This window comes from Bison bison, unplaced genomic scaffold (genome assembly GCF_000754665.1).
Source record: "Bison bison bison isolate TAMUID 2011002044 unplaced genomic scaffold, Bison_UMD1.0 scf7180017864299, whole genome shotgun sequence".
Classification (NCBI taxonomy): Eukaryota; Metazoa; Chordata; class Mammalia; order Artiodactyla; family Bovidae; genus Bison; species Bison bison.
Window position 1 is genome coordinate 3,303,574 of NW_011494871.1, and position 12,929 is coordinate 3,316,502.

Genomic DNA, 12,929 nt, shown 5'->3' on the forward strand with positions numbered 1-12,929 from the left:
CCAGCTGCATATAAGTTAAATAAGCAGGGTGACAGTATACAGCCTTGACGAACTCCTTTTCCTATTTGGAACCAGTCTGTTGTTCCATTTCCAGTTCTAATTGTTGCTTCCTGACCTGCATATAGAGGTCAGGAGGCAGGTCAGGTGCTCTGGTATTCCCATCTCTTTCAGAATTTTCCACAGTTTATTGTGATCCACACAGTCAAAGGCTTTGGCATAGTCAATAAAGCAGAAATAGATGTTTTTCTGGAACTCTCTTGCTTTTTCCATGATCCAGCGGATGTTGGCAAGTTGATCTCTGGTTCCTCTGCCTTTTCTAAAACCAGCTTGAACATCTGGAAGTTCACGGTTCACGTATTGCCTGGCTTGGAGAATTTTGAGCATTACTTTAGCATGTGAGATGAGTGCAATTGTGTGGTAATTTGAGCATTCTTTGGCATTGCCTTTCTTTGGGATTGGAATGAAAACTGACCTACATACTCAGTAGGTGCCAAATACATGGATATTGGTTGATCACCCCATTCATTTGCTTTAGATTTGCCTGTACTACAATGTTGCTTCCCCCTAGAACTTTTAAATGTGCTTTTGGGTCTCTTTACCCAAGCCACACCATCAGTTGTTTTCCATCCTTTCCTTTAAGCCTAACAAAGCACTTAAATGTAGTGGGTATTGAACATATTCCAAAGATTGATTCTTTGCCTTAGAACCCCTGCAAAAACACTCCAGATTCAGAGAATGCCAACTGGAAACCAGGTCACGCTCAGGCCTCCAGTGAAAGCCCAGAACAAACGTCTGACATGGTTACTGAGAAGACCCGTGGTCCTTTCACTCAGAACAGCTCCCAGGTTATGTCAAGCAGTTGGAACTGATCTCTCTCTGGAGCTGGTGTGCATGCAGAGATTAAAGTCTTAATGAGAGGAATGGGATTTCCTGACACTGTGGGTGTGGGATATGAGGAAGAGGAATTGAGGAGGACCTCAGGATTTGGGGCCAAGAGCCATTGATTGAAAGGAAGACCATGGAGGGGTGCAGCAGAAGAGGGGCCTGCCCTCCTGGGGATTCAATGCTCAAGATGCCGAGAGGACCTGGGAAATCGTGGCGGGTCAATCCCCACACCCCTGGGAGGGAAAGGGCAGGAGGCGGAAAGAACAAGGGAAACAGGTTTTTCACAAAAGTCAGGATAAAGGGAATTGCCTCACCTCTGTAGAGAGTCTCTGCGAAGTACCTGAACTCCGCTGCTTTCCATCTCCCGAACCTCTTCCAGCAAAGTTCTGTGGCAGGTGTTTCTAATCCTGTAAGAGACGGAAAGAGAAAAGGGACATAAGACATGAGCACTGCACACTGGGAGTAATGGTTTCTCCCCTCCTGGATGACAGCTGGACACCCCTTGGCTACAAGCAGTGTGGAGGGATGCAAGGCAGCATGTCCTGTCTGCGTGTGAACAGCAGCGTCTACTTTTCTGGTAACTGAGAGCATTGCTGCTGCTGCTTTGCTCAGTCACTTCAGTCGTGTCTGACTTTGCCGCTGCAGGGGCTATAGCCCGCCAGAATCCTCTGTCCATGGGATTCTCCAGGCATGAATACTGGAGGGTTGCCAAGCCCTCCTCCAGGGCATCTTCCCGACCCAGGGATCAAACCCACATCTCTTATGTCTCCAGCACTGGCAGGTGTATTCTTTACCACTGTGCCAACTGGGAAGCCCTGAGAGCATTCTGGAGGTGGACAATGTGAATTAGCAACCAGCCACTTCAAACACTGCTGACTTTCTGTGAAAGCCTAGATATTTCTGAGTATGTGCTGAGCCTGCACACCACAAATACTGAGCCTGTGTGCCACAACTAAAGAATCCATGTGTCGCAACGAAAGATCTCACATGACACATCTAAGATCCTGCGTGCCATAATTAAGACCCAATGCAGCCAATGGCACTCCACTCCAGTACGCTTGCCTGGAAAATCCCATGGATGGAGGAGCCTGGTAGGCTGCAGTCCATGGGGTCACGAAGAGTCAGCCACAGGATGGGAAAAGGTCAATGTGCATTCCAGTCCCAATAAAGGGCAATGCCAAAGAATGTTCAAACTACTGCACAATTGCACTCATCTCACAATCTAGTAAAGTAATGCTCAAAATTCTCCAAGCTAGGCTTCAACAGTATGTGAAGTGAGAATTCCCAGATGTTAAGCTATGACAAACCTAGACAGCATATTAAAAAGCAGAGACATTACTTTACCAACTAAGGTCCATATAGTCAAAGCTGTGGTTTTTCCAGTAGTCATGTATGAATTTGAGAGTTGGACCATAAAGAAGGCTGAGTGCCAAGGAATTGATGCTTTGAACTGTAGTGTTAGAGACTATTGAGTGTCCCTTGGACTGCAAGGAGATCAAACCAATCAAGCTTAAAGGAAATCAGTCCTGAATATATACTGGAAGGACTGATGCTGAAGGTGAAGCTCCAATACTTTGGGCACCTGATGTGAATAACTAACTCATTGGAAAAGACCCTGATGCTGGGAAAGAGAAGGCAGGACCAGAAGGTAACAGCAGAGGATGAGGTGGTTGGATGGGATCACCAACTCAATGGACATGAGTTTGAGCAAGGTCCAGGAGTTGGTGATGGACAGGGAGGCCTGGTGTGCTGCAGTCCATGGGATCACAAAGAGTCAGACACGACTGAGTGACTGAGCTGAACTGAACTGACTGAGATGAACCAGAGATCAAACTGAAACATCCACTGGATCATAGAAAAAGCAACACAATTCCAGAAAAACATCTGAGTGACTGAGTGAGTGAAGTCGTGCAGTCATGTCCGACTCTTAGCAACTCTATCAACTGTAGCCTTCCAGGCTCCTCCGTCCATGGGATTTTCCAGGCAAGGATATTGGAATGGGTTGCCATTTCCTTCTCTAGGGGATCTTCCCCACCCAGGGATCAAACCTGCATCTCCTGTGTCTCCTGCATTGCAAACTGATTCTTTACCCATTGAGCCATTGGGGAAGCCCAGAAAAACATCTGCTTTATTGACTACACTAAAGCCTTTTACTGTGTGAATCACAGCAAACTGTGGGAAATTCTTCAAGAGATGGGAATACCAGACACCTTACCTGCCTCCTGTGAAACCTATGTGCAGGTCAAAAAGCAACAGTTAGAACTAGACATGGGACAACAAACTGGTTCAAATTGGGAAAGGAGTACATCAAGGCTATATATTGTTACCCTGCTTTCTTAATTTATATGCCGAGTGCATCATAAGAAATGCTGGACTGGATGAAGCAAAGCTGGAATCAAGATTGCCAGAACTACCAACAACCTCAGATATGCAGATGACACCACCTTTATGGCAGAAAGCAAAAAGGAACTTAAGAGCCTCTTGATGAAAGTGAAAGAGGAGGGTGAAAAAACTGGCTTAAATCTCAACATTCAAAAACTAAGATCCTGGCATCTGGTCCCATCACTTCATGGCAAATAGATGGGGAAACAATGGAAACAGTGACAGACTTTATTTTCTTGGGCTCCAAAATCACTGCAGATGGTGACTGCAGCCATGAAATTTAAAGATGCTTGCTCCTTGGAAGAAAAGCTGTGACCAACCTGCTGCTGCTGCTGCTGCTAAGTTGCTTCAGTCGTGTCTGACTCTGTGCGACCCCAGAGACGGCAGCCCACCGTCCCTGTGATTCTCCAGGCAAGAACACTGGAGTGGGTTGCCATTTCCTTCTCCAATGCATGAAAGTGAAAAGTGAAAGTGAATTCGCTCAGTTGTGTCTGACTCTTAGCGATTCCATGGACTGCAGCCTACCAGGCTCCTCCGTCCATGGGATTTTCCAGGCAAGAGTACTGGAGTGGGGTGCCATTGCCTTCTCTGATGACCAACCTAGACAACATATTAAAAAGCAGAGACATTACTTTGCAGACAAAGGTCCATTTGGTCAAAGCTATGGTTTTTCCAGTAGTCATATATGGATGTGAGTTGGACCATAAAGAAAGCTGAGTTGCAAAAGAATTGATGCTTTTGATCTGTGGTGTTGGAAAAAACTTTTAGAGAGTCCCTTGGACTGCAAGGAGATCCAACCAGTCCATCCTAAAGGAAATCAGTCCTGAATATATACTGGAAGGACTGATGCTGAAACTGAAGCTCCAATACTTTGACCACCTGATGTGAAGTGCCGACTCATTAGAAAAGACCCTGATGCCGGGAAAGATTGAAGCAGGAGGAGAAGGGAACAACAGAGGATGACATTATTGACCAACACTGACACTATGGACATGAGTTTGAGAAAGCTCTGGGAGATGGTGAAAGACAAAGATGCCTGGCATGCTACACTCCATGGGGTTGTAAAAAGTCAGACATGACTGAGCAACTGAAAAACAACAAATCTAATAATATTGGCTCAGACAATAAACGAATCTGCCTATCATGCTGGAGACCCAGGTTCGATTCCTGGGTCAGGAAGATCCCCTGGAGAAGGGAATGGCTAACCACTCCAGATTCTTGCCTAGAGAATCCCATGGGCAGAGAAGCCTGGTGGGCTACAGCCCATGGCATTGCAACAGAGTCAGACACGACTGAATGTCTAACACTTTTTCAATCTAATATTTAAATATTCTGGGAGAATTGGATTTGAAAGACTCTTATGCCAAATTTTTTGAAAGTAAAGAATGACTTTCTAATTTCAATATTTCCCTTCTAGTTCTTATTTTATCATTAATTCTTAATCTGTGATCATCTGGTATCACATTTTGTTTCCTGTAAAGTAGATAACAGTTCCACACTAAAGAGTGAAGAAATGGACCTCTTTTCAGAAAAAAAATATGAACTTTATAATATTTCTACCAAATTTGCCTCTCATACACTTGGTTCCATCTTTTTTTCCTAAATTGATTGCTGGTAAATCTCCAGTGGCAAAAAGCAAAGGGCATTTTCTTCCTTTAAAAGCTCCATGACATTTAATATTCACAGGGTGGCATTAAACTAAGTGTTTAATTTGAGAGCCATACAATTGTAAAGGATAATTAACTATGATAATATATTCTCTGGTTACCACTTCATTTTTCAACTTACGATTTCCACGCTACATTTTGAATCAGGCACACAATCGGGACTATGAAAAAACCCAGCCAAAAGTGTGGACACACCAGAGCCATACTGCCCTGCAAATAAGCAGAGATAAGGGACATTTCAATAAGAATCTTTTAGTTTGCCAACAATGAGTGCCAAGAGCAGCTTTCAGTTTCCTCCCCACCACAAAAAAAACAACCCAGAGATGTCAGGAAAGGCATGGATATGAATCCATATGACTGCAGTCCTATGAATCTAGAACTACTAAATCAATTAAATAAACAGGTATATAAAACCTAAATATAGTATTAACTAACTTAATTTAATACCTTCATTGAAACATTCAAAATGCAAAAAGAGAATCTCGAAAGCAGCAAGAGAGAAGTAAATCAGCACATACAAGGATCGTCAGTGAGATCACTAGCAGATTTCTCATCAGTAACACTACGGGCCAGAAGACATTGGGCCCATAAATTCAAAGTGCTAAAAGAAAACTCCTATCAAACAGAAACCCAGTTTCTGGCAAGACTGTCTTTCGAAAGCGAGAAGGAGAGATTTAGAGCACACTCACCTGTCCTGTCATCTCAGGAGCAACAGGAACAGTGGGCCAGAGGGAGGAGTAAACCGCAAAAAACCCCAGCCAAATCATTATGCTGCCCCAAATAGCGAAATGGGTGAACTGCAGACAGAAGAGCAGCATGCAAATACTTCAGCCTCCTCTACTTAAAAGGACATTTTTTAAAACGCTATTAATCAACTATCAAAATCCATTTGTCCAAACCGTAAGGTCTCATAGGAAGAAGTTGATAATTTTTCAATTTGTTGCTATCTTAGACTTCCTAACATCTTCCTCAGAATACTTTGCTATGAACTCAAGTATCAAAAACAACTGTACCTTGTTCACCCAAGCCAAGTGGTGTTGAGAGTCTTCAGCGAAAAGATCAACTCTCAATAGATGTGGTTCACTACAATTGGTGGGTGATTTAATGTGACTTGGGCTTCTGTCTGTTTATTAATACAAAGTTCTTTACAGTAAAAAAAAATTCAAATACAAATCATTGAGAGAGAAACATTTGAATGTATCATACTTGCTCCATGTGAATAACTGTGGAACAATGTCAGTAGTTGTGATCCTTAGACTGGCCGGAACTGGTAGGTCTTGTGTACGTATCAGCTGTATATGCCATTCTGGCTGAGACCGCAGCTGAAGGACCACTGACCAGGCCTGAGTCTGGGAACTGCTGCCAGATTCTCCAATGATAGATGCTAAAATAGTAGACCCTTCTGTGGATCTGTGATCTGTTGCTTTGAGCAGCTGGTGTTAGCAGGGGAATAGTGAGGAAAACGACAAGGAGACCCATGTTCTACCCTTGGCCACAGTGGGTACACCTCGTAAACTGAGCAGGCCCAAGATGTATTATCTGTACATAATGAGGCAACTGGCTAGACTAGACCAAATGTTCTCATCCTAAACGTTTTTGTTTAGTTGTCAAGTTGTGTTCGACTCTTTGAGACCCTGTCTACTGTAGCCCACCAGGTTCTTCTGTCCATGGGATTTCCCAGGCAAGAATACTCGAGTGGGCTGCAATTTCCTGCTCCAGGGGATCTTCCCAAGTTGGGAATTGAACTTGTGTCTCCTGAATTGGCAGGAGGATTCTTTACCACTGAACCACCTGGGAAGCCCTCTTAGGATTTTGGTTCTTTTCCTCAATATTTTTTGCTCATTACTTAGTCATCTCTAGAGAAAAAACCCCAAATGTGCTACTTCTCAGAGTATATATTATTTGTTTAGGAGTCATTTTCAAGGGCACTTTTTCACACTCCTTAAAAATAACCTCTAACCCAAACAATTCTTTCTCCGATTAGAGTAAACAGAACCGGTCTCTTGAGAACTCTGTCTCATGGTAACACAGATGGAGAAGAGGATCGGTTTGAAGCTATGAACTTCAAACTCTTCAGAATTGCAGTGAGTTTTCCTGTAAGAGTTCCCTTAGAGTCGACATCATGCATCATATGCAATGTGAGGTATTTCTGTGTGGCTTCGAGAGTATTTTCAGACGACTCTCTGTTGGGATCATCACATTCTGGGGGCTGCCAGCCCCCACTGCTGCTTAGAGCTGTGTTCTGTGTCTCTGCTCTTGCTTGCTTTCTGCACCTGATCGGTGACTTCCAGCATCACCCTCCTCCCCAGTGAAGACACTGCCTCCTCGGCCCTCCCCATAGGCAGGGCAGCATCAGCACAAAGGTGAGAAACAGGGCCTTCTCTCTCCTGCCTCCATCCCTACTCCTTCTTAGCCCCCAGGGGAGCTGGAAGGCAGGAGCCTAATCCATCTTAGGCCGGAAGAGACAGCTCGTGTAGTTCTAAGTGTGCTTTGGCCTTGAACTATTGCCTTATTCACAAATGAGGTTCAGTATATGCAGATGATGGAAGTGTCTATGCTCCATGAATATGGTATAATACAATTCGATTGCCTTATGATTTGTAATAAAATATTTTTGTTCATAACTCCTTGGTTCCAACTTAGTGTTGGGGTCCAATAGGGATGGTGGCAGTCAGAACTCTGAATTGATTGCATCAGAAAGGGAATATATCATAGGCTGCATCAATTTAGTTCTTCAAAAGTGACAAACACATAAAAATTCATTTTCTCTCAGAAACTTTTTGAGCACAACTTGAGACACAACTTATTTATAGATGTAAATATGTATGTGCAGGTACACATATAATTTATTTAAACTATTGATGTCATAAAAACTAAAATTCTGCTTAATTTATCAGAAATTACACTTGTAATAGTATCCTGAGGAAATCATTACTCATATCTGTAAGTACATCTGTATTGATAACAGTATTGATTATATATCGTTTACAGTAACTAAAGTTAAAATAATTATTCTAAAAATAATGCAAAATTTTTTAATAAATAAAGTAATGCAAATAATAAGCATCCATGTGCTGAAACATTATTCCATCAATTAATAAGGCATAAAAATTAAAAATTTGGAAAAATATTAAATATCTGTCATTAAGTGAAAAAAAGCAATTTATAAAATATTAAGTACGTTATAATCTTGTTTTTATAGAGGGGTTGGGGAAGACTACATAGAACAAAGACAAAGAGTAGAAGCCAAAATGTCAACATCATTGACACTGAAAGGAATAAGCAATATGTATTTTTCTTTTTGTCTGTATTTGCTAAATTCTCTCTTATCATTCTGTACTTGGATAATAGTGAATTAAGGGTCTCAATTAATGTCATGATAAATTGAATCTGTTTCAAACGTAAAGCAGGAAAATGAATATTCCACAGCCATTAGATGGCTAGTATGCCTTTCCTCTGGTTTAAATCATCATTCAAACATGTAACACAAGAAGTAAAATGTGGAGACCAGAAAAAAAATGCTTATTACTTTTCTGAAGCTGAAGAAGGACATCAGCGTGCCAACAACCATACTAGATTGAGGAAATATCTTAACAAATACTCACTTTATTCCAAGACATCGTCTCCAAACCAGCTTTCAGACAAACAGTGACAACAACATACTGTGCAATGGGAAGGGAAAGAGATAGGAGAAAAAGTATTAAAACTTTCCATCAGCATCTGCACCTCCACACCTGCTTCCTGACCCTCACCCCATGGCTCTCCACCACGTCTGCGGAGCTGTGGTGTCAGTAGGCTGCTAAGTGTTTTGCTGCATTTTAGTAATGGAGAAAATGCGACACTTTTCAGTAAGTGTTCCTCATTTAGCAGCTCTGTACCATATGATGAAAATCCACGCTTATGTCTTCAGCTCTTCTATTTATATTCTTTATGAACAGTGTGGAAGATCTGACTCAGATTAGAAGTGGATTGTAATATCTTGTGACTGTGCTGACCCTCAAAGCAAAAACTGCAAAACTATCATTTTGCTGACTAGATCAGAAAGTGTGATATGATCACGCCCACTGGCCTTGAACTATGGCGGGGAAGCAAATATTTCTATCACTAAATTTCTGCCAACTCTACTGGGGATAAATAGGCCAGGCTTTTCAAGATTCACAATACCCTCTGATCCAGAATTACACTTCTGGAAGATATAGTTACTTCTAAGATATAGTTAACTCATGAGCATAAAGGATCATCTTTGCAGCATTGTTCATACTGGCAAAGGATCCCAAACAACCTTCACATCCACTAAGTGGAGACTAGTTGAATAAATAATGGTGAGTTATCTACACAAGCAGCCCTGAAAGGTAGACTTTCATGGGCTGATTTGAAGCCATCACCAAGGCAAGTTATGTAATGACAAGACACAGAAGAGCACCCCCTGTATGAACAACAACAAATGGATATGAACTTCACATTTCTAGAAATAGAAATAATGCAATCATTGTAACAGTGCCTTCATGAAAAGTCACTACTGTCCTATAATGCTTTAATTGTTTCATTAAACACTAGGAAAAGTGATAATCTGCATGGGTGATCTTACCGTATATATAAAATTCCCAAGAAACAAATAGTCTGTAGTGTAACCACTTTGCAAGACCATATCTGAAAAGTGAAAAAGTCATTTTTAATCTTTGTAGAGTCTGAAACATAGATTTTTAAAATTTATTTTTACTAAAGGTACCCATACTGGACACCAACAATATTTATCAATGAATGGTCATATTTCTCAAGTGTTCTGTCAGTGACAACAATGCTTAGTTTGCCTACCACAATTGTGATATTTTTTCATTTTCTTACTTCCTCCAAAGATAGATTTGCTGCTGCTGCTGCTCCTAAGTTGCTTCAGTCGTGTCCGACTCTGCGAGACCCCATAGATGGCAGCCCACCAGGCTCTGCCATGCCTGGGATTCTCCAGGCAAGAACACTGGAGTGGGTTGCCATTTCCTTCTCCAATGTATGAAAGTGAAAAGTGAAAGTGAAGTCACTCAGTCGTGTCCGACTCTTAGCGACCCCATGGACTGCAGCCTACCAAGCTCCTCTGTCTATGGGATTTTCAAGGCAAGAGTACTGGAGTGGGGTGCCATTGCTATTTAGAAACAAATAAATTGCAAGGAGTACGTGAATGTGATTATTAAGCCTAGTGTCACATGCATCTAAACCATGTAGCAGAATCTATAAATTGAAAGTCCACAGACTTCCCTGGTGGTTCAGTGGCTAAGACTTTGTGCTCCCAATGCATGGGGCCAAGTTCAAGTCCTGGTCAGGGAACTAGATCCCACACGCCACAACTAAGACCCAGTGGAGCCAAATAAATAAATAGATAAGAATAAATATTTTTTAAGAAAAAGGAAGTTTTTTAAAAACAATCCAATTAGTTATGCCAAAAAGCAAGATAAGGATTCTAAGGATGTTTGTCATCACATTTTTCACACTATTTCTTCTCCAGGATAACTAAAATAATGAACCTAACATAACTTGAAGTTAAAATAGAATTTTCTAAAAAGAATTTCATACTTTTAAAGTTAAAAAGAATTTCATACTTTTTAACTATTCTTAAATCTGTTCTAAACTTACAAATTTCATTTTATAGGGTCAATATTATGTCAAGATTAGGATAATTTCTTAAGATCTTCTTTACACTTTTAAAAATTCTCAATAAATATTGGTGGATGTGGTCCTGGTTGATATAGAAATTTTTAAGTGAGTATGAAGTTGTATCTCATCATCACGGTTTAAATTTTTTTGTTTGTTTAAATATTAATGATGTTGAGCATGTATTTATTAGTTATTTGTCTATCTTCTCTGGATAAATGTCTATTAAAATCCTTTGTACACTTAAAAAAATTTTAAGTCCCTGACCCTAACCCCAATTCAGGTAGCACACCCATATATTTGAGGCTCACGTATTTTCCTGATTTATGTTTTCTCCTGATTTAGAACTCACTAAAATGTGCAATGCCTACTCAGTCGCTCAGTCATGTTCAACTCTGCGAGCCTTTGGACTGTAGCCTGGGCTCCCCTGGTGGGGCTGTTGGTAAGACCTTGCCTGCCAGTGCAGGAGATGCAGGAGAGGCCAGTTCCATCCCTGGGTCGGGAAGATCCCTTGGAGAAGGAAATGACAACCCACTCCAGTATTCTTGCCTAGAGAATCCCATGGACAGAGGAGCCTGGCAGGTTGCAGTCAATCAGTGCACAAAAAATCAGACATGCCTGAGGACGCATGCAATGGGTATGAAGTTGTATATCATCATGGTTTCAATTTTTTTTGTTTGTTTAAATATTAATGATGTTGAGTATGTATTTATTAGTTATTTGTCTATCTTCTCTGGATAAACGTCTATTAAAATCCTTTGTACATTTAAAAAAATTGGGTCATTTGTCTTTTTATGTTGAGTTATAAATCTTCTCTATATGCTCTGGAAACAAATCTTTGGTTATCTGTAACTTGTGTATCCTTTGCTCCATTCTGTGGATTGCATTTTCACTTTCAACTAATTTAACACTTTCCAGCTATTATTTCCTTGAATATTTTTTTTCTGCTTCATTGGTTTTCTCCTCTTGTTCTGGTATACCCATCGTGCTTCTGTTGGTGTGCTGAAAGGCATCTCACATTCTCTAATGCTGTGTTCATTTTTCTTCACTCTTTTATCTCTTGTCTTCAAACTGTGCTGTGCTAAGTCCCTTCAGTATTCTTCAACTCTTTTCGACCCTATGGACTGTAGCCCACCAGGCTCCTCTGTCCATGGGATTTCCCAGGTAGAATACTGGAGTGGATGGACATGCCCTCCTCCAGTGGATCATCCCAATCCAGGGATTGAACCCACGTCTCTTACATTTCCTGCATGAACAGGTGGGTTCTTTACCACTAGCACTGCCTGGCCCTTATTGTCTATTGGTCTAACTTCAAGTTTGCTAATCCTTTTTTCTTCCAGTTCAAATCTACTGTTGAGCCTCTCTAACACATTTTTCGAGTTTTTGGTACTTTTCAACTTCAAGGTTTTCATTCAGTTCTTTATCTATCTCCTTCCCTGGTTCTCTCTGGTAAATCAGTTGGCATATGATTTAGCTTATTGCTCTTAATGAAGAAGGGCTACTGTTTTTGAGAGTATCCTTAGACTTGAACTTTCCCCTACTTTGTTTTGAATAGTCATCTTATTTGGGAAAGAGTTTTGGAGCTCTTTTTTTACTACTGGCAAAATCTTGTACCCAGTATTTCTGTGCTAGTGGTCTAGCACAAAGCCACCAGTCTTCTTGGCTTGACTCTCCCAGAAATTCCCTGCCCTACGAGTGAGTTGTGATGAGAGTGGGCCCCAGGAGCCCAGGGTTCTTGGCATGTCGTGCACGGGGTAGAAACTCTGTCCTGTGAATATTAGTTATGGTGAGAGTGACGAGGGGCCCAGGGTTCTTGGCCTGTCGTGCATGGGGTAGAAACTGTTCCGTGAATGTTAGTTGCCTAGGGGAAAGGGAGCTCTGTCTCGGCCACACCCATCAGAAATCTGGCCTCTTCAATCAGAGTTGGAGGGATGAGAAATGCTGGTGAGCTGCCCTTCCTGTGAGATGGGAACCCTTGACTGAGAGCTGAGAGGAGCAGTAGTCCCATATTCCTGTCTACATCTGCTTGGAATGGACCTTTCGTCCGGCCAGGCTACCGTGGGGAAGGGAGGGAGAGGGTCATGGCTCAAGTGATGCAAACTCTTGATGCTCTTACTGAGTTTTAGTAGACTGATCATCTTCCTTGCCTTTTGGATAATTTTCAGAGAATTCACAGAGTTGTGTTTTATAGTTTTGCAGGTTTGGTTTTTGAGGGTGAGGAGCACATCCAAGGAGCTCTTCACACTACCATTCTGAAAGTGGAACCAACTCTTTGTCAGCGTGTTACTTTGCTATATTGTTATTACTTGAAAATTTTGCTCATTTTTTTTTTCGCTCATTTGTTTTATAAGGAAT

At 41.5% G+C, this 12,929-nt stretch overlaps 1 protein-coding gene across 1 annotated transcript in view; it reads right to left on the minus strand.

Annotated features, from left to right (window-relative positions):
* The window catches only part of LOC104996864 (phospholipid-transporting ATPase IB-like), a 119,447-nt gene that overhangs the window by 14,740 nt on the left and 91,778 nt on the right, over nucleotides 1-12,929 (minus strand). The window contains exons 31-35 of the mRNA XM_010851252.1: nucleotides 9,523-9,584; nucleotides 8,540-8,596; nucleotides 5,624-5,731; nucleotides 5,056-5,144; nucleotides 1,200-1,292 (exon numbers count right to left, since the gene is read on the minus strand). Coding sequence (XP_010849554.1) covers nucleotides 1,200-1,292; nucleotides 5,056-5,144; nucleotides 5,624-5,731; nucleotides 8,540-8,596; nucleotides 9,523-9,584 — 409 coding nt within the window. The remainder of the gene's footprint in view (nucleotides 1-1,199; nucleotides 1,293-5,055; nucleotides 5,145-5,623; nucleotides 5,732-8,539; nucleotides 8,597-9,522; nucleotides 9,585-12,929) is intronic.